The sequence below is a fragment of the Clinocottus analis genome, unplaced genomic scaffold, assembly GCF_023055335.1.
Source record: "Clinocottus analis isolate CAN_PGR_092001 unplaced genomic scaffold, fCliAna1.0.p SCAF_10, whole genome shotgun sequence".
In the NCBI taxonomy this organism is placed as follows: domain Eukaryota; kingdom Metazoa; phylum Chordata; class Actinopteri; order Perciformes; family Cottidae; genus Clinocottus; species Clinocottus analis.
Window position 1 is genome coordinate 3,913,621 of NW_027175821.1, and position 20,000 is coordinate 3,933,620.

General features: G+C 45.9%; 2 protein-coding genes across 7 annotated transcripts; one reads left to right on the forward strand and one right to left on the reverse strand.

Moving 5' to 3' along the window:
* Positions 1 to 536: 536 nt before the first annotated feature.
* Positions 537 to 2,171, reverse strand: fgf20b (fibroblast growth factor 20b). Its single transcript, XM_068583164.1, has 3 exons — positions 1,372 to 2,171; positions 1,011 to 1,114; positions 537 to 822 (listed from the first exon to the last, which is right to left on the reverse strand). The coding sequence occupies exons 1-3, from the start codon at positions 1,661 to 1,663 to the stop codon at positions 577 to 579; spliced, it is 642 nt and encodes a 213-aa protein (XP_068439265.1). The 5' UTR covers positions 1,664 to 2,171; the 3' UTR covers positions 537 to 576.
* On the forward strand, positions 1,633 to 19,682 carry micu3b (mitochondrial calcium uptake family, member 3b). Of its 6 annotated transcripts, none has more exons than XM_068583152.1 (15): positions 1,633 to 1,683; positions 4,567 to 4,714; positions 7,277 to 7,308; positions 7,466 to 7,544; positions 9,766 to 9,813; positions 9,909 to 9,991; positions 10,083 to 10,154; positions 11,493 to 11,534; positions 13,491 to 13,586; positions 14,416 to 14,504; positions 14,739 to 14,910; positions 16,449 to 16,557; positions 16,726 to 16,883; positions 17,370 to 17,438; positions 18,627 to 19,682. In XM_068583152.1, exons 2-14 carry the CDS (start codon positions 4,603 to 4,605, stop codon positions 17,436 to 17,438), a joined length of 1,161 nt encoding a protein of 386 aa, XP_068439253.1. In that variant the 5' UTR covers positions 1,633 to 1,683; positions 4,567 to 4,602; the 3' UTR covers positions 18,627 to 19,682. The 6 variants fall into 6 exon arrangements, with proteins under 6 accessions (XP_068439253.1, XP_068439215.1, XP_068439206.1 ...); XM_068583114.1 differs by lacking the exon at positions 1,633 to 1,683 and adding an exon at positions 2,631 to 2,932 and having other exon boundaries at positions 17,370 to 17,443; XM_068583105.1 differs by lacking the exon at positions 1,633 to 1,683 and adding an exon at positions 2,631 to 2,932.
* Positions 19,683 to 20,000: the final 318 nt, after the last annotated feature.

The window sequence follows — 20,000 nt, forward strand, 5'->3', positions numbered from 1 at the left end:
ATCTAACTGGAAAAATATATTCTCAAATAAATAAATATAAAACATAAATATATATATCTAAAATGAATAAATAAATTGTTACATCTTTTCCAACAGGTCTGGACACAGGTAAGACAACCCCCCCAAAAAACTGAATTCCTTCAAACAAAACCTCCTGAACAAACAGCTTTCTGACACAAAACCCAAATCAAAAGTAGCATTTCAGTCCAGGATGAACTCAGCTGATGTCCCCGTCTGACCATGACGTCGCATCCCTGATCGCTCAGCTCCGTTTCCCGTTCCTCTCCTATTCCACGCAGGTACTTTTTTTTTTTTAGGGTCGTCTGAAACAAACAGCCCCCTCATGTCGAGCGTGCAGACATTCTCGCCCGTCTTCCCGACTGCTGAGAGATGGCCCCGTGCATTCCTCCAAAGAGGCCCCGGTGCCTTCATCCCTGCAGTGTCGGGGCCGCCGTCCTCCATCCTGCGACCGGCCTGCGTCCCTCGTCTCTTCTCTGCTCCCCTGCCTGCAAAAAAGGGGCTTTTTTTTTTTAAAAAAAAGCAGCTATTCCTGAAGTGGACCGGGCCTTTCGGGTCTCAGCTGTGTCCCAGGATATCCCTGTACAGCTCCGGCACACGGTCGGGGTCCACAGGTCTGGGCAGGAAGTGCGTAAATTTCTGGTGCCGCCTGGATTTCGTCCCGTCCCTCGGCGTCCCGTCTTTGTTCAACGCCACAAAATAACGTGTCCCTTTGTCTCCGTGTTTGTAGAGGTTGGAGGAGTATGTGTTGTACCAGTTCTCCTCAAACTGCTCCTTGAAGACACACTCGGCTGTGAGCTTCTCCTGAAAAGCAAAAGAGCAAGACGTTAAAAGAAGACTCCTGACTTGTGATGCATGTACAGAAACACATGCGGCACATTTCATTATTTAAAAAATAAGAGTATCTTCTTGAAAATAAAACTCAATAAAAGCCTTGTGGGTCCAAAAATGAGGATTTTGGGGCGACATGAAGAAGCAAAGCTGGTACTTACTGATCCATACAGCTCTCCTTTGTCGTTCATCCCCAGATAGAGACCACTGTCCACACCTCTAATGCTTATCAACCCAACGGCGAGGCTTATGAATTCCAAAATACCTGAAGAAGACACAAACAGTGGTTCAGGACACGCTTTGACAAAGATGAACTAATATGAAAACACAAAACAAAATGAATTCTATTGACACAATCAATTTTAAAATGAACAGAATATCATCATCATATTGTTATTTGTACCGTGTTCACTCTTTTATTGTTGCGGATTCTTTCGACAATGATATAAAAGTATGACATAAGAGTTGAGCACTTTCTATGTGTTGCCTTATATGTTATATTGATACGTCAAATGTGTTTACCGGAACGACTGTGGTCCTTCCTCGTCCCCTGCACCGTGCCGTCCGGAAGTATTTCCAGATGAAACCCGGTCCTGCAGTATAGCTGTCTCCTCCTGAGGATCCCTTGGAGGTGCGTTAAATCCGCCGCGGTGCTGCGGGACAGCCTGTCCCCAGGTAGCAGGTGCTCCCCGAGGAGCGTCGGACTGTCCCCGAGCGGGGTCAGGAGGAAATGGGACCCGACCTGCGCGACGCCGTCGATGCCGTGCAGGACGCCTCCAACTTCCCCCAAACCAGCAGCAGCAGCAGCAGCCATCGCAGTCAAAAGCTCAGCGGGTAAAGTTCAGCACAGCGAGGAGGTCCGGAGGGAGCGCTCGTGCGTGTAGTGGACTACCTGGTCGCCGCTGTCACTTATTGCATGTTTACGTCCACCTTCACTTAGCGCGTGCACCCGTTGCGCAAGGACACGCGGATTTCTCTCCTTTCTGACATGAAACACTCACACAGCTGCGCCGATTCCTCCCCCCTTTCTCTCTCTCTCTCTTTTTCTCTCTCCTTTTTCTCTCTCTCGCTCTCTCTCTCTCTTGTTTCACCGATGCGCCTTCATCAGCTGGGTGGTGCTGGTGGTGTTGGGCTTCAGAAAGCAGCCCTCATGTTGCATGTACCTGTCCGCGGCGTGCTGCGTCGCTGGAGCCGCTGGAGGAGAGAGGGCACCCGGCAGGGAGACGATCCGGTGTAGTTCAAGTGCGGAATAAACGCTGCAGCGCAGTGCAGGTAAAAGGAGCTCCTGTAGGTTTTTGCGCTCAAAGTGGCAGGGCTGGCGAGGCAGGTGCAAAACCACAGGACTAGTAATGGGCGGGGCTGTCACAGCCCAGACGTGCCCTGGCAAGGATCGTTTTTCCTTCTCCCGGGGCATAAAATAAGAGAGGCAGAGAGCAAGAGAGAGAGAGAGTTGATGGTGGGTTGTGTTAAACTGAGCACCTGCATCACTTTAAATTCAACTAAAAACGTGCAAACACTACGTGACACTTAAAACCAGCTCGTTTCCGGTGACATGTTTCCACGACACTTGGTGCGACGGTTTTCAACATTTCCCCCTTCACTCTCAGCGAGTTGTGTGACGATCTCGTAATCCCAGAGCGACTTTGAAGTACCCACGGCGTGGTCTCGCGAGCTCGGAAGCAGCCAGCCAGTCAGCCGGCTCGAGCTGCTTTTTCAGCTCCTGCTCTCTTTGCTGTGCGCGCGCGCGCGCCTCTGTGTGTGTGTGTGTGTGTGTGTGTGTGTGTGTGTGTGTTATCAGTTCACGACGCCTCCAGTGTAAACAGCCATGGCTGCCCTGCGCAGGCTTATCCCGCTGCTCGCTAGCAGGTTAGGAGCGGGCGCGCTCGCCGCTCGTCGACCCGCTTCCTCCCGGGCGAGCAGAGCGCTGAAAGCTGCCGCGGCCGCGGCGGCGTGCGTCACCGCCGCGGCCGGAGCCGCGTACTATTACCGCCGCTCGCTCGCCGGGAGACGCTCCGGCTTGAAGAGCCACGTCGAGGCTCGGCTCTTTCATCTGGCGCTGCCATCGGTTTCCGCCACCGACAAGGTACAGTCTGTCAACGCGTCAGAGCATAACGCTCCGCTCACGTCGCCTCGACGCCGCCGTGACCAAACGCTTCACTTTGCATTTCATTTTGTGTTGTATTTTTGTTGTTTTTTTTTTGTCCTACATTCATTCCAGTAACGAACGGAGCATCTGCTATTAGATCTGCTCGTGCACGTGAAGCTACTAATAACGTTAATGTGTCGTCAACACGAGGAGCTGTCCCCGACCTTTGGTGCTGAAATGGCAAAAAAAGGAAGAAAAAAAACCGGTCTCAGATCACGTGACCTCATTGCTTAGTCATACGTGAGGCTGCTGACTGCTTTTTTTCTGAATACATGTCGCATAATTAGTTTTTATTGTAAGAAAATGAAGATAAAATATGTATTTATATCGATAGATACGTTATAATATATTCACTTTTTGTAAGTGCTATAGACAAAATAACAAAAACACTTGACTGTGTAAAACAATACAATATTAGTGGTGTTGATGGTGCTGGATTTAGGATGCTCCTGTTACATTGCCCCAGCCCAAGGATATTAAATAACACACACACACACACACACACACACACACACACACACACACACACACACACACACACAAACACACACACAAACACACACACACACACACACAAAACGTTTTGGATAATTGATTACTTGTTTAAGTCGTTCCAGCTTCTTTTCTGTGTTTGACGTTATTCTAAAAAAAACATGTTTCGACCTACTTCCAATGGACTTAATTAATCTAAACTATATTACAGATTGATCAGAAATAAAATAATAACAATTAGCATATTATCAGGAAATATTGCCACATTTTCTTATGAAATGTGTTACCCGTTCAAACATTTTCTAATTGATTAATCGATCACTTAATTAATCGTTCCGACACAATATGTTGCAGGTTTTGCATCATTACGATAACTCTTTGCACTCCATCGGGTGTTCATGTTATTTTGTCCGCCCTCTACAATGTGTGTCTGCTCCTTAACAACCCACACACCGGCTCAAGCAAGTATCTAAGTCTCTTCAGCTCAGACACGTGCTGACCTTGTTGACAGGATTGCAATAGATCACACGGGAGGCAAACAAACAAGTAAAACCTTGTCTGGTTCGCACACCTCGACCAGCAGATTCCTTGTTTCTCATGTGCGGGTTGGAGGTAGGACGGCGCAACGGGCCGCAGGAATTCAAGGACGCAGGAAACTGGACACTGGGGCTCGGCGGAGGGGCTGACATCCGATGAGAGGTGGGGGTGGTTAGAGGGGGTTTAATGGTGAAGCAGAGGGGGGCACACATTCCCCGGGTGTCCGCTCTGTGCCCAGTGGAGCTGGCACTGAGCCACGTGACAGAGAGATCCCCTCTGTCCTCACCAACACAGTTCTTCTGATCTGGCTGGGTTTTGAGCAGTTGTAGGGACATTATCTGGTGCGCAGGGTTGACAAATATGGCCGACGTAACATGCACCCCATTACTGACTTACAGCACGGTCACGGGGCCCCTTTGTGGCGCCACGTGAGCGAAGCTTTCCGTGACGAGGAAAGCTGCCACGGAGTTCATAAAAAGCATCTTTCAGACGGTGTTTTCACTCTTGATTTGACTTTTTTCCTGATGTTTGTGTGTTTGCAGACTCGTCCCTACGGTCTGGACGATGGAGACGTGTACATGTCGTCCCATGAAAACCGATTCCGCCTCTTCAGCTCGGTGGAGTTCGAGGGGCAGCTCTACATGACGCCGCTCAGCTTCATCGAGTCCGTCACTTCCAATGAACCCAAGAGTGAGTTCACCGCCGCTGCTCAGCTCCCTCCCACGACGCTAACCACCCTCCATTACCGACGCTAGAGCTGAACAACTCATCAATTAGTCCATTGACAGAAGCAGATTTGAACAATCAATTCATTGTGCTAACATTTGACGGTTTGCTCTCTTTCGTCGTTGAAAATTGAACGTTTTTGTGACTTTCGACCCTGAGGGATTTGACATTTTAATTTAATTTTAGGGATCAGATAATTCATCTCAAATAAATAATCAATAACGTCAATATTCATTCACACATCTCAAGAACCTCACAAGTCAGAGTGCTAATGAATTTGAAAGTGAAGGAACACATTGATGTTGTCTGACGCACAATCTTCTCACAAGAGGAAACAACCATTTTGGTTCATTTATTCATGCAGGAAGGCTTCTTTGAGATTAAAAATCTCCTTTTTCCAGAGCGTCGTGGCCGAGGGAGCAGCAACACATAGTGTCACACAGTATCAGACATGCAGATGAAACAGTGACAGAACATTTTTAGATCACAGCATGAGACTCGAGACGAGACTCGACAGTCGTTCTCAAGTTCTCGAGCGCCTGAGAAGGTTCCTGGAAAGGTTCCTGCGTGGAACCGGTCTAATTCAGTTCGTCTGCAAAAGGCAGAGGACACGGTCTCTGATGTGATCACATCATTTCAAGACTCCAACTTTCCGTTCTTTCCTTTCTTTAAGTGCTTCAAAGCCACGCTGCATCTCTTAATCAGCCCCATTTGTCAGCGACCATTTTTTCCCGTCAAGTCATCAGATGAACCCTCTCCGTCCTCTCATTACTTCGAGATCGAACAAATGAAAAAAAAGCCCTTGTGTTTTCCTCCCAGGACGTTACTTGTGTTGCAGAGTGCCTGTGAAGTGTCACCGTCAGGGCCTCAGTCATAACACCTGCATAAAGATAGGCATCTTTTCCCAGCAACCCCACTTTTATGGCTCATTTATGTGGCAACAAACTCGCAGAGACCCAGAGAGACCAAACGACTTCAGCATGGACGCCATAAATGTAATGATAAGACATTCGGATCACTGTGATTGATTATGGTGGCAGGTGTGTGTGTGTGTGTGTGTGGCCTGCTGTAATGTGTCTTGGACATGTCGAATTTAATGAGCGCGGTAAGTGAGGGGCACTAATGTGTTAGCATACCGCGTGCCATTGTTCTCTAATGTGTTGCAAAATAGCCGTGATGGTGTTTTATGGTTATACTGTGGCTGTAAAAAGAGACGTGTTTCTGAGCGGATGAAGGAGGTCCGGACATTTAGAAGTGAATTAGAGTCAAAAGGTTTGAAGTGCCATCATGTAACTTAGTCATATCACATCCATAAGGTGTGTTTTTTTTATGAAACAATAAGTGAAACGAACAAATTAAGGAAAAGAAAAGCTGACAAACTTCTCGCAGCAAGCCGTCGCTCGGCAATCATAATCCCATCTTTAAGCACGGGCTTTAAAATGTGTCAGCGCAGGTTATTGTCACTGTTATCGACGCCGTTTTTCCCGGGCCAGTTTTTTCCTCCTTCCCTTTTTACAACGCCTCCATCTTATCTTCGGCTTTATTGACCATCGGAATGCGTCCGCCGAGACGTCCGTCCACGTGAACGCCCGTTTTCACTTTTGTTTCCCGGTTCTTTATTCTTAATACACAATTCACCGTCGAAATAAGTCACCAGGTATTCAGATAATTTACTTAAACTGTAAAAAATACTGCGCTACGCCTTCGTTACATTTAATTGTACATTTAATTTAGCTGACGCTTTCATCCAAAGCGACTTACAATAAGTGCTTTCAACCGTGAGAACAAACTCAGAACAACAAGAATCAAAACAGTACAATTTCTTCAATAAAGTCAAACTACAAAGTGCTTTCAGTAAGAGACATTTAAGTGCTACTCCCGCGCTACCTTCCTTATTCAAGGTGTGTTTTTATTTTGCGATGGAAGATGTAAAGACTTTTGTAGCCTTCAAAACCTTTTACTCCAGTAAAAATATGATCAGCTAATTTTGATTAAAGCATCAAAAGTCATTAATCAGTGAAATGTTTCCCGTCTGGATTAATATCCCGATTCATGTGTTTTACTGCTGCAGATGTTTTAACTCCTTTATGAACTGTTTGGCTAGTTTACTCGACACATAAGCATGATATTTTTATGCATTATATTCTATAAGATCATCGTGTCGTCGTCTGAGAACCACGTTTCTCTAAAAAAAGTCAACTTCTCACGAGTTTTCAGCTTCGTGACGATGCATTTCAAGAGAGAGTTTAGAAGAAGAAGAATGTTCTCAACCAATAGAGGTTCATCAGTTTATCAACATACATGTTTTGTATTTGTTCACTGAACAGGAAAGGTGTGAGAAAGTGTGATCTGGACTGTAACTAAAGCTCAGACGAATGTAGAGGAGTAAAAAAAGCATTTACCTCTGAGCTGCAGTGCAGAAGTAGAAATAAAGGTGCATGAAAAGTAAATACTCAAGTTAATCTCAAGTAAATGTTGTGTGAAAGTCTTCCAGCCGACACTGACTGTGACCCTTGTTTCCTTCAGGTAAGAGAGCGTGGAAGTCCCTCACAAAAAAGGCGAGTTGCTCTGTCATCAAAGCTGTTTAACTGAATCTCTTCATCTGTGTAAAACCTCTGTAATTACGGTAACGCCGGCACACACAGCGCATTACCTTGTGATTGCTCTGGATTTAGAAATGAATGAGTGATTTGGGATTTTCTTCTATCCTGTCAGGACTTAGACAAGATGCTGGCCGATACGCCGCCGGTTTGGAAAGGATCATCCAATTTGTTCAGGAATCTTCGCGAACGAGGTGAAGTAACCCGCTCCGGCTCTCCACGAGCGCACGGTGACTTTAAAGTTCCCCCTTTATGCTTTTATATTTTTAAAGGCCTGGTCCAGAGTGTGCTCTTCAGAGTGGTGCGTGTCAACCTCGTATTTATATATATATATATATATATATATATATATATATATGTACTCCAGAGCAGTGAGTGCGTTGTAAATACTATCTTATCTCTCCATCGCAACGTTATGTATTTGTTCTCAGGTGACCTCTGCATGCAATGCTCCATTTATTTTTTACATAATCTTCTGACGCGCTTCCTGGAATAAAGGAAAGAAGTCATTTGGGGCAAAGTGTTGGGAAAAAGTGGGAAAATACTTGAAAGAAGTTGTTTTTATTTAGCTTTGCGTGCTTCATTGTACATTGCACTGTGTTCAGCGTAACTGTAACAGTCTTCTTTGAATAAATCAAGGTTACATTAGCAATTAATATCAATAGTTAATTTAACAACTCCTCTATTTTTCCTATAATTTATGGATGGATCTACACACATGGATCTACATGCATAAAGTTTGCACATTTTGCATCACGATGAAGACCGTTAGCGCTGAAACAATCAAATCGGAGTCAATAAATCTATATAAAATTAAAACATTTGGCATCCAATGCACCGGGAGAATCTCACTTTACTTTAAGCAGCTTGTGAAATACGCCTGCACTCTTCGCCTGCTAACTCCTAGCATATGCAGGCTCCTCGCTAACTCCTAGCATGAAGAAAATGAAGTCGTTCGCGTGAGCGAAGATCTTTTTTAAACTTGCCCACCTGGACCTGCAGACCTGGACCAGTGGAGCATCAGATCTCGCTGCTCTGCTGCTGCTCTGCTGCTGCTCTGCTGCTGCTCTCGTGCTCTCCTCCTCTGTTGCTTTAGCTAAGTGCCAATGCTGGGATTTGGGGCTTTTAATCCTGCTGTTAAACGTTGCGGCTTTGTCAGGAGTCGAGGTGGGAGGGTGGGGGGAGAAAAGGGACCGGATTGATCTGCGAACAAAGCGTCGCTTTGGAGAATGAGGGAGCTGTTTGAACCCCGACTATGTCGAGACACGTCCCGCCGGCCAAACCCCCCCGATCACCACGGACATTATGAAGCCTAAGAATGGCATTGGATTACATCTCCGGGACTGCCACTCTGTATGAAGTGTTGCTGAGGAATTCTTTGTATTGTCTAACAACATCTACTTGAGCTCAGAGGCTGAGCTGCAGGGAGGAGGAGGAGGAGGAGGAAGAGGAGGAGGAGGGTGAAGGTGTGTGGTATTGGTGAAACATGGCTGGAATCTTAAAAGTTTTTTTCTCTCTCTCTCCTTAACCCATTTAAGCTTTAAAAGCCTTTGAAGCCAGAGATCTGTTGTCAGCATAAGGCCGTACCTGCCAAACAGAGAACTGCGATGACGAGAACTTTTTTTTCTTCTTCTTTCGGATGAACTTTGTCTAATGGCATGCATCACTAATTCTCTTTTCACACCTCAGTTTGAACATGTGTTTAAAGAAATGACATCTTTGTTTGCTAGTTTAGTTTTTCCTCCCCTCCTCCTCCCTCTCTCCCTCCGTACCTGAATTCTTTTCCCATAACACCCGGAGCAGTCACCCAGAACTATCTGCGCTCGATTCTCTATCTGCCCGAGCAAACAAAAGCTTGGGAATGCTTTCAGAGTCGGGAGAGGGGAGAAGCCTCCCCGAGTCCAACCGCGATGTCTCTCTTGACACTCGCTCTTCTCCGTGTCACACAACAAAAGGGGAGCTCGAAGGACGCGACACAAAAAAAACAACCCTGAGTCGGCCGCTCCCAATCAGTGACAGATCACTTGAGAATGTTTTACACCTTGTTACCCGAACGCGATCAGAAGCCGCGGGCCCTAAATTTGTTTGGGTTTGTGTCCAGATAGGTCAGCAAAGTTGTAAAGCCTGTGTTTGTGTGTGAGTGGAGGCGGGAGGACACACACCAAGCATGAGGTAAAAAAAAAGAAGCACCTTTTAAGATGTTATCGGTGAGGCCGAGAGGATTACTCTTGTCTTAAGGCGTGCACTGTTTCTTTGGATGGCTTATTCATCTCGGGCGCATGACTTTGAACATCTGTAAACACCCTCAGCTCACCGGCTAATGCCATCGGATACGGTCTTGTGTGGACAAGAGGTCAGTTTAGCTTAGGTTTGTCAGCTTAACAATTGTTTTTTGTTCTTTTTTCTCCCCCCCAGGTGTCATCAGCTACACCGAGTATCTGTTCCTGCTCTGCATCTTAACAAGCAAGTGTCTATTTTAACAGACTCAAAGGAGGATCTTTTTATTAATCATTTAGAGATTAAACAGTGTAATTTCTTGTAATTTCTTTTGGTTTCAGAGCCCCACGCCGGCTTCAAGATCGCTTTCAACATGTTCGACGCCGACGGGAACGAAATGGTGGACAAAAGGGAGTTCATGGTGGTGCGAGCCTCGTCTGTATTCAGATGTGGTAAAATGCATTTTTGATCCACCGCGTCGCATTTCGCGTAACGACTCGTCCTCTTCTCTCCAGCTGGAGGAAATCTTCCAGAAGAAAAAGGTCAGAAAGGAAGTCGCCGAAGATCCACAAAGATATGCCATGAAGGTATGAGTTGTTTCCAAACTTTTAATGTACTAACAGCATGGCGAGCGTAGCGTAAAAAGGGCTTCCTGCTAATTATGAACACACGATAGATTATTGTTAACTTTGCAGTTTCCCTTATTGTCTTTTTTCTTCTTCAGTTTTGTGGTTTTCAGCGGGAAAAAACCCACGCTACTTACGTTAAAGTTAGCAGCTAGCCAGCTAAAGGGCAGATATGAGTGGAGACTGAGTTGGTGTAGACCAGGACAGAGCTAAAAGAAGATGGATATTGGACTTATATTTGTGAGGTGAAAGAAACGTGACTCTAAATCAACTCTCATGTTGCTCAGCGGCTGCTAGCTGTGTAAACAAGTAACTGTTTGCTAACACTTTAAACGTCGAGTCCTTTGAGCTGCGTCTGCTGCCCCCGAGTGGCCAAAAAGTTATTATTTTAAACCTGCATTCATTTAATTTGGCCACTTGGGGACAGCGCAACAAACTGTTAACACAACAAAGACACATTGTTGATGTGTTTACACTTCAAGCAGACGCAGAAGAAAATGAGCATTTCTTTAGAGTTGTGTTTGTGCCGGCTGTCCAGCGTCTTTTAGCCGTTTGAGTTTCCACTAAGTCCTGAGGGAAATAATTGCCTCTTTAGCTAATAATAACGACGCCTTGCTCACTGGCGAGTTCCTCACTTTGTCTGTTAGCTGTTTGGTTATAATAACGGTTTATCAGAGCTTTAAAACGGTAAAGTTTTGGGGCTGAAAAACCAAAACTGCTCCGTTTATCTGACAGGGAACTACACAGTCAAGTGAAACTCTTTGGGGTCGTTGCTCAGTCGTTTTTACTCGTTATTAATGCAGCTTAACATGCGTCCTGAATCTTAAATTTGAACTAATGTCTGCCGCGACGGGGCCTTTGTGTTCCTGGAGAGGCTTCAGGAGGTGAACGGGGTCATACGGGGCAAAACATGTCTGAGGCTTTCATCTCTTTAAGGCCGCTTTTTGTGCCGCATGCAGGTGGATGTAAACAGGCAGAGCTGAACAGAGCGATAAGAGCGACTCTTTGAGGTCTTATCGCTCACACACACACACACACACACACAACATGGAGGAGCTTACTCTGCCGGGGACAAACGTTAGCATCTCTGGCCGGTCTCGCATTAATCTGAAGCCCGTATAACACATCAAACAGATCATTAGAAAGGGCACTCGAGATTTGGAAACATCACGGCGCTTTTTGCAAGAAGATAAAGTTGATGGTCGCGTCGTGTAAATGTGACTGTAAAGTAAATCAATTGAAGCATCTTCCTGTTGTAAAATACGCCGTGAAATGCTTGTTTTTTAACATTTATTTCAGAGCCTGCAGCTGTACGGTCCATGCTCATCGCAGCCGCACAGTGTACGTATTGTTCTCTCTCTCTCTCCCTGAAGGGAAATGTAACCGTTCTGCTTGTTGCATGCATTTTTTTTGGACAATGTGCTGTTCCCAAAGCGGAAATCTATTTTACGCACAGAAAACCCTGCATGAGTGCCTGTTACCAGAAGATAACCTCAGCAGCAGGATTTAACACACACCACTGTGTAATGCAGCATAATCTGGCCTTGTCTTTGTGTGTTCGTGTGTGTGTGTGTTTAGTGCAGATGATTCATGCACTTGCCTTTTTTGTCAGCATTGGGCGAGAGATTCCACCTCAAAAAAGCTTTTACCTGAAGGAGACCCCCCGTGTTTTATTTTTACAGTTCCTTGAGGAGCGGTGTTTGGGCTCAGGTTACCTTTTGTGATGGGTTTGACCATGAAGATGCCAGTCAGAGAGGAACACTGTGAAGAGCACTCAACACACACACACAAGAGCAGACACACACACACACAGACCCGTCTGTTTGAAGACTTTACCTCGAGGTGTGTCTTCTTTTTTTGTTTTGATTCCCGCTGTCGTACTGTAGGTATGTTTCCAGCAAAAAGTTCAAAAGTCAAACTCTTTTCAAAAACACGGGTTTTCCCCCTCGGGCGCGTCCTAATTACACGTGTTTCAGGATCTTTTCACGGGACGAGTTGCATTAAAGACTTGTTCCGTAATTAGCTGTGGGATCACGTCGTAAATCTCTCTCTCTCTCTCTTTTGCGACGAGGCGCAGAGCTCGGGCTCGCGTTCGCCCCGTCAGGCTCGAGAGATGAAAAAACCCCCCCAAAAAAAACAAAAGTTGATGAGAGAAATAAATATTATGAAGTGAAGCAAGCCATACGTAGGAACACGTGTCGCAGACAGCTGGCTGTTTTCTGCTCGGCTGGTTGTGCTGATTGTTGCTTTTGAACCGGGCGATGTCGAGACTTGAGCGACACGGGGAAGAAAGAAACGACGGGGTGAGAACACAGGGGGAGAAAGAGAGGCAGCTACTCAAGACAGATGCCCCAAGACCCTTTCATTGCACATCACACACATCACAAGAGCGTTGTCGTTAGTTAATCAGGTTGGGAGTCGGACCTCATCGGGGCAAAATAACTTTTTTTTGCTGCAGAGAAATCTGCACAGTCGTCTTTCTTTCCTTAGACTCTGAACCATGGACTGAGTATACAAGACGTGGACTTCACCCATTGGTTTCTGGACTACAGTTTTGAAGTCACGTTAACAATATTTACTGAGTGTTACGCCTGGCTTAGGGGAGCCTGAGTCTTCAAATAATGCAGTTTATGGTTCACACTTGCCATATATTTTTGAACTAAGTGTTATACATCGTCTTCAGGGTGAGTCTGAGGCAGCAATAAATCAAGTAAGAAGTTGTCTCCTTTACTTTGAGACATCTAAACAATGGGACAGCCAGAGGAGTCGCCCCCTGATGGCCATTAGAGGGAATGCAAGTTCAACCACATCAGCGTTCGCTCTGAACACAAGAGTAGGCCAACGCTGTCTGATAACTTGCATTTTTTTACCTCTCCGCTTAGCATCAAATGATGACAACCTGGCATGAATCACCCTCCGGCTCTCCCGCCCTGCACGCTTTGGACATGTGTTGGCTGAGTTTGGCTCAACACGCTGCCAAGAGGCTGCATGCATGGCTGCAGAGCAGCAGGCCCACGTCGGGGCCGGCGGGCCTCTCAGATGCACCGCTGGCAGCCCTCCCGTCTGTTTCTGTTGCCCTACACCGTCCCTCTGTGTCTGATGTTTTGTTGTTTTTTTTTATATCTGACTATCTTCTCTCCAGCTTGTGCATCTCTGTCTTCCTGCCTGCCTTCAGTGCAATCCACGTTTTTTCCCCCGTACCACCTTCCTTCCTTCCTCCCTTCCTTCCTTCCCTCCTTCCTTCCTTCTCCAGATGTGTTTTGTCTTCTAACAGCTGTGCTTCAACTGCTGCCACAGGTTCTTGAAACAGGCAGCCAGCATGTGGAGGCCCGGGGCATGTGGGATGTTCTCAGACGTGGCACAAGTCAAGTTCTGTTTTCTGATCTCACCGAGGTAGCCGTGCCCTCATTACGTTATGCGCGATCAATACTGGGCAGCAGGTCATGCCTGTCCGTATGAACGGGTCCACGTTAGCCCTGTGGATTTATTTATGTAGTTTTTTTAGCAAGAATGAACACTGACTAATATCTCCCCTGTAGCATGTTTAATGAATCTACCGCATGCTGTTTGTATCGAGCAGAAACGAGAAACGCTGGCCCACTGTTTGGTTTCAGGCACGGTGAAGAATGAATCATTAACTCTTATTCGACAGCATAATCTGAGTATGGCTATTAACTAACATCTTTGCTTCAAGCTTCCGGTGCGGTTAAATTAGGTCATTGTTAATGTTTACCCGGTGTTTCCATGAGACACTCGTAGTTAGAAAACAGCTCTTTCTAGCAGCTCGGGTCGGGATTTTGTTTAAATGTACTCAATGTTTGGATAAATCATTGCGATTTTATTTGTATATTTCACTGCTTTTGTGAACATAAACCTTTAGTAAACCAATTTCCATCATCAAAACAGTCCAACCACATGAGTAAAGTTATGTTTTTATAAGAGATATGAAGAATTTCCAAAATTTTGAATCCATTTTTCAGCTTTAGAGTCATATTTTGTCTTTACACTTTTGCCTTATGACAATGTTGCCTCATCACATAGAGAGCTGAGATTGTTCTGCAATTTATGATGTAAAACATGAGCATGTATCTTATATGAAAGTGCCTTAAAAGGTGAATTTAATAAATGATGTTGAATCAAGGAAATCGACTAAAAGTGGCCCCTAGGGGTGTGAGAGTTGAAGCTACGAGGAGTCATCATGAAGTCATTTCTCTTCTGTTAGCAGGTGAATGAGAAGACAGAGACGACGCTGCTGGTGCATTTCTTTGGGAAAAAAGGCAAAGCTGAATTGAAATTTGAAGATTTCTACGAGTGAGTAAGCTCCCCCCTTTGTTCACTGCGTGATAAATCAATACATCCCAGAGGAAATGATTATCTCACAGTGTAATAAGGTCATTAATCATTTTCATGCCTCGGACGGCTAAACCGTCAGTGTGTTTTTTTTTAGTTTTTAGTTTTTTTTGGGCGACTTTGTTAAGTGTTCCTTTGTGGATGTGAGTTGGTGGCGGTGGCGTTATCTGTCAGCGGTCCGTCTCGCTCCTGCAGGTTCATGGACAACCTGCAGACGGAGATGCTGGAGATAGAGTTCCTCTCCTACTGCAGGGGCCTGCCCAACATCAGCGAGGAAGACTTCGCTCGGATCCTCCTTCGCTACACCAACGTGGACGACGTCGGCGAGTATCTGGAGAACGTGCGCCACGGCCTGCCGGACGAAAAGGTGCATCCCTTGTTTTCCCCATCTCTGATTCATCATCTAGATGGATGGATGGATGGATGGGTGGGTAGAAAAACAGATAGATAGATATGTAGGTAGGTAGGGAGGGAGGGAGGGAGGTAGGTAGGTAGATAGATAGATAGGTAGGTATGTAGATGGATAGATGGAGAGAGAGAGAGAGAGAGAGAGAGAGAGAGAGTGAGAGAGAGTGAGAGAGAGAGAGAGAGAGAGAGAGAGAGAGAGAGAGAGAGATTGGTGGGTAGAAAAAAAGGTAGATAGATAGATAGATAGATAGATAGATAGATAGATAGATAGATAGATAGGTAAAAAGATAGATAGATAGATAGATAGATAGATAGATAGATAGATAGATAGATAGATAGATAGATAGATAGATGGGTAGATAGGTAGAAAAACAGATGGATGGATGGATAGATAGATAGGTAGGTAGCTAGGTAGGTAGGTAGGTAGGTAGGTAAAAAGGTAGATAGATAGATAGATAGATAGGTAGATAGATAGATAGATAGATAGATAGATAGATAGATAGATAGATAGATAGATAGATAGATAGATAGATAGATAGATAGATGGGTAGGTAGGTAGAAAAACAGATGGATGGATGGATGGATAGATAGATAGATTCTTTAAATTAATTTATTATCTTTCATCGACTTGCACGCCGTCGTTTTGTGGGAGCGTTTCTTTCTCTCTACCGCCCGCTGGGTTATCTGTTGAGTGAAACGTCCTCATTTGAAGCGTTGATTTGTTTTCCCTCTTGGCGCGCTGAAAAGACGCCGGCGGCTCCTCGAGTAGCCCGTTGCGAGATCTCCATTGACGCTGAAGTGGGTCTCGTCGTGCAGAAAGGGGCCGAGGGGATACTTTACGGCCCCGGCCTCGCTTAAAAACAGCAAAGCGACAGCGATTAGTCATGACTCCCGTTTGTGAGGCGAGAGAAGGAGCTCGTCGCTGCGGGACGGTTGAGTGCAGATCAATGGACTCAGTGTTTGAGTCGTCAGCCGAGCCTGAGATGTTTTGGGGGGGAATTCATCACTTTTGTTGTTTTTTGTTTATTCAAGTATCAGGTTAATCCGCCTTAGAAAAGTCTGCAAACGAGCCTGACCTCTTCCCAAAAGCTACAATCTTCCCCCCGCCCTCCTCACGCCGCTGACAGCTCAGCGTGTCCATACTGCACAGGGGAAAATCCAGCAATGTATACTCTGTCTGTTTGGGTGTGTTATCTATCTGCTGGCTTCAAGGCCCCACACACACACACACACACAGACACACACACACACACACGCACACACTAAAGGATCCCCCCTCCTCCCCTGCAGGATGAAAGGAAGCAGACGAGTGAATCGTAGCGCTATCCTCTGCTGGAGTGTTGACACACGCAGGACGCTCGCTGTGTGCGGCGCTTTACCACCTTTTTTCTCGCATCACATTTCCCAAAAAGCTTTGTGTTTCTGTGGATATATATATATGTATATATATATATATTAAAACAAAGGTGTCGTTTTGTTGTCGTCATCTCTTCGCAGGGAATCACCTTCGAGGAGTTCAGGTCCTTCTTCCAGTTCCTCAACAACCTGGAGGATTTCACCATCGCCATGCAAATGTACAACTTCGCCAACCGCTCCGTCGGTCAAGGTGAAGACTCGCAAGTCTGTTTATTCTCGTGTTTCCTGTCTGTAAGTCAATCAAACGAGGCTAGCAAACCGTCCAGGTGACCCACAATCAGTGTGGTCTTATCTCAAGCTAAAGTAGTATAAATATTGGTAGCAGGCGTCGGTCGTAAAAGACTATCTTCCCTTCCAGAGGAGTTCACCCGCGCCGTCTACGTGGCCACGGGCATCAAGCTGAGCCGCCACTTGGTCAACACCGTCTTCAAGATCTTCGACGAGGATCGCGACGACAGACTCAGCCACAAGGAGTTCATCGGCGTCATGAAGCAGCGGCTGCACCGCCGCGGCGGGGTGAGGCGGGCGGAGGCCACGTGTTGCTCTTTTATGACTTCCGGGGGGAAGGTGACGGAGGTGACGGAGGTGTCGCTGTCTCGTCTGGTTAACAGGGTGGAGGACAAGGAGGCCGATGGGCGGTCGTTGCTGAGCACAGACGCACGGCTTTATTGTCAGATCAGACCACTTAAGCAGCTATTAGCATCACAAACACCACCGCGCTGTTCAATTACAGCGCTCAGATAGCGCTAATTATGTCTCTTTATTTCTTTAGGTGCTGGTAGACTTAAGTTCCTCCACACCACAACGTCTAAATTACACTCCTGACACTTTTTATTACTAAAACACATCTCACCTCGAAGTCGGCAATTAGGGATTTAAAAAAAAAATGAAATTACACTGCCATCTAGTGGGAGACCCATGACATTGACTCTCTAATGTTTCTCTCTTTTTCTCCTCCTCACACACACACACACACACACACACACACACGCACACGCACAGGGCGTCAGAGGGGAGGAGAAGTTCACCTCCTTTAAGTCCTGCATGAGGAAGGAGCTCTCCGGCAAATAGGTGAAGTATGTTCTCGTCCCGTCGGGGCTCTTTGTTCGATCTCCATGACAGATGTCACATGATCACATGAGATGTCACATGATCACATGAGATGTCACACGATTTGAGTTTTGTCCCGTAACAGCGTGACCCAGTCGATCCCTTCAGATGTTATTTAGAAAAAGGCCCACTCTCTCTCTCTCTCTCTCTCTCTCTCTCTCTCTCTCTCTCTCTCTCTCTCTCTCTCTCTCTCTCTCTCTCGCCCTCTCTCTCTCTCTCTCTCTCTCTCTCTCTCTCTCTCTCTCTCTCTCTCGCCCCGCAGCATTGAGTTTCACTGTATTTTTAACGCCTGATCAACGGCCACCAGACACCAGCTCCGGCCTGCACACGAGCAGCGAGCAGCGCACTTTGAAGAAGCTGCGTGTGCAAACGTTTCACAGGAAATGAACCGACTTGATCTGGATGTTTCTTGCAAACGTGCGGCGCATAAGAGAAATGTGTGTTTCGAGAATTTTGAGAGAGAAAAACTGGTGTTTGTTTGATTTTTACTACATTTTACTACGGCGGACGATTTTCGAGCTTTAACATTTTCTGAAAATTGTTTTATAATCTTCATCTGAACCATTCCACGTATTTTGTGCAGGTTTAAATTGAACCTTTATAGCACGTGACAGTGTAAAAACAGCGTGATAGTGTGAGGCGAGCAATGCAACCGTCATAACTTAAACTCTTTATCATAACACAACAACGCAACAATTTATGACTTGGTCTATGCATCTTTTACAAAAGGCCCATTACACACTAATGATAATATTCCACTTGAAACATTATATAAGGTGGAGTGTTTGTGTACAATGGTGCTCTTATACCTTGAAGATTGCTTGACACAAATCTACACAAACTCACGTGTGTCCTGGCGTGACTTCCCTGTTATCCTTGAAGTGAAACGTGTGGTAGAACTACAGCTCCTTGCTGCTCGTGTGCTACAGATCCACAGCTGTGATCACTGCAGAGGACCCAGATTTATTTCTGCACACTTGCAGAACTGCCGCTGCGCCCCGTGACTGTTTGATGAAAGAGGTGTACTGGTTTCTGCTTCCCTGTAGTCTCATGCCGTCTTGTTTCTCGGTATCTAACATGTAAAAAAGAAACAACTGACCGCTGTGGCAACACTTGTGTTCATCCTTCTCTTCTCTCTGTGGTCGGCAGGTGGACTCGTCCCATCATGGAGCGGAGCCTCGTCTTCGGCAGAAGGGTTAATGCATGCTGCAGGATCTCATTGCACTGTTAGAAGCTTTTTTAAATGGACCGGATGTGGCACCAACAGGACGCGCTCGGCCTGATGGGGAGCTGTCGCAAAGTAGACCTCAGTGTTGCGGGAATGTGAAGTAGTCGGTTTCGTCGCTTGCTCAGAAGATATCTAACTATTTATTGCTTGTAAATATGTTGATCGGTTTAAGGTTTTTAAACACTGATTATGTTTTATTTATTCGTTTGAAAAAGTCTAACGTTGTCTTACGGCTGCTCGGCCCGTGTGCGTTTGTTCAGTCACATTCTCCTTTTGTCCCGAGCGCCGTCCGGTTCGGCGGCGGCAGCATTGCTCGCATACTTCGCCCTCCTCTGCAGCCCCCCTGCACGGATCAGCTCAGGACAGCACGCCCCTCCTCCCTACCCCCCTTTCCACCCTCCTCTTCCTCCTCTTCCTCCTCCTCCTCCTCTCGCTGCAGCTTAAACCCTCCAGGATCCCCCAGAGCCGCAGCGGGCTTGAACAAACTCATCCCCCCGTCTGTGGCTCTTTTTTTCACTGTTTAACTACAGGCAGCTAACAGTGTTAATCATTTCTGAGCTGGTGGGAGAGAGAAGTGCTATTTTCAGGCCACTTGGCAGGGATGACCTATATAAATATAAATATGCAAAAAAAAGAAGAAGAAGATTGAAGCCATGTGTTTGTTTCCCTCTTGGGACACTCAGCTTAAATTAGTTTCGGAGCAATACATTGAAATAACCTTCCCTTTATGCTCAAAGAAGCCTTTACACTTTATCTCCTTTCTAGAAATATTCTTGTTATGGTGATGTTGTTTCCTGCTGTAGCGTTTGCTTTGGGTGGAGAGCGACGGACTGAAGAAGAGATGTCAACATACATGAAGTAATATTTAATAGATTAGTCGGTCTACCTCTCTTTTGGAAACTTCCCGCTGTTGTTCTTTTAAAACAGGTTTGACTGTTACACGGATGCGTTTCTAAAGACATAAAATAAACACATTACAAAACATTCGGGTTGTTTGTTGTGCTCTTTTCTCACACACACATGCCAAACAGGTAAATAACCTGTGATGGGGTCACACCGTCCTCAGCAGGCGAGCAGCTGTTAACCCACGCTGCTCTGCAGATCAAGAGCTGCAGAATAAATGAGCTGTTTCAGTCTGAACCCCGAGGCCGATCATTAGCAGTATTAATCACCAGGAACTGAGGCTGTGTGGGTGTACAGGACTCTAATCAGAGACTTTTAAAAAAAAAGAAATCTTTGAATGATTCATTCAGCAGGGTAATAATGTGCAGTCCCACTCTCATCCTGAACTTCTT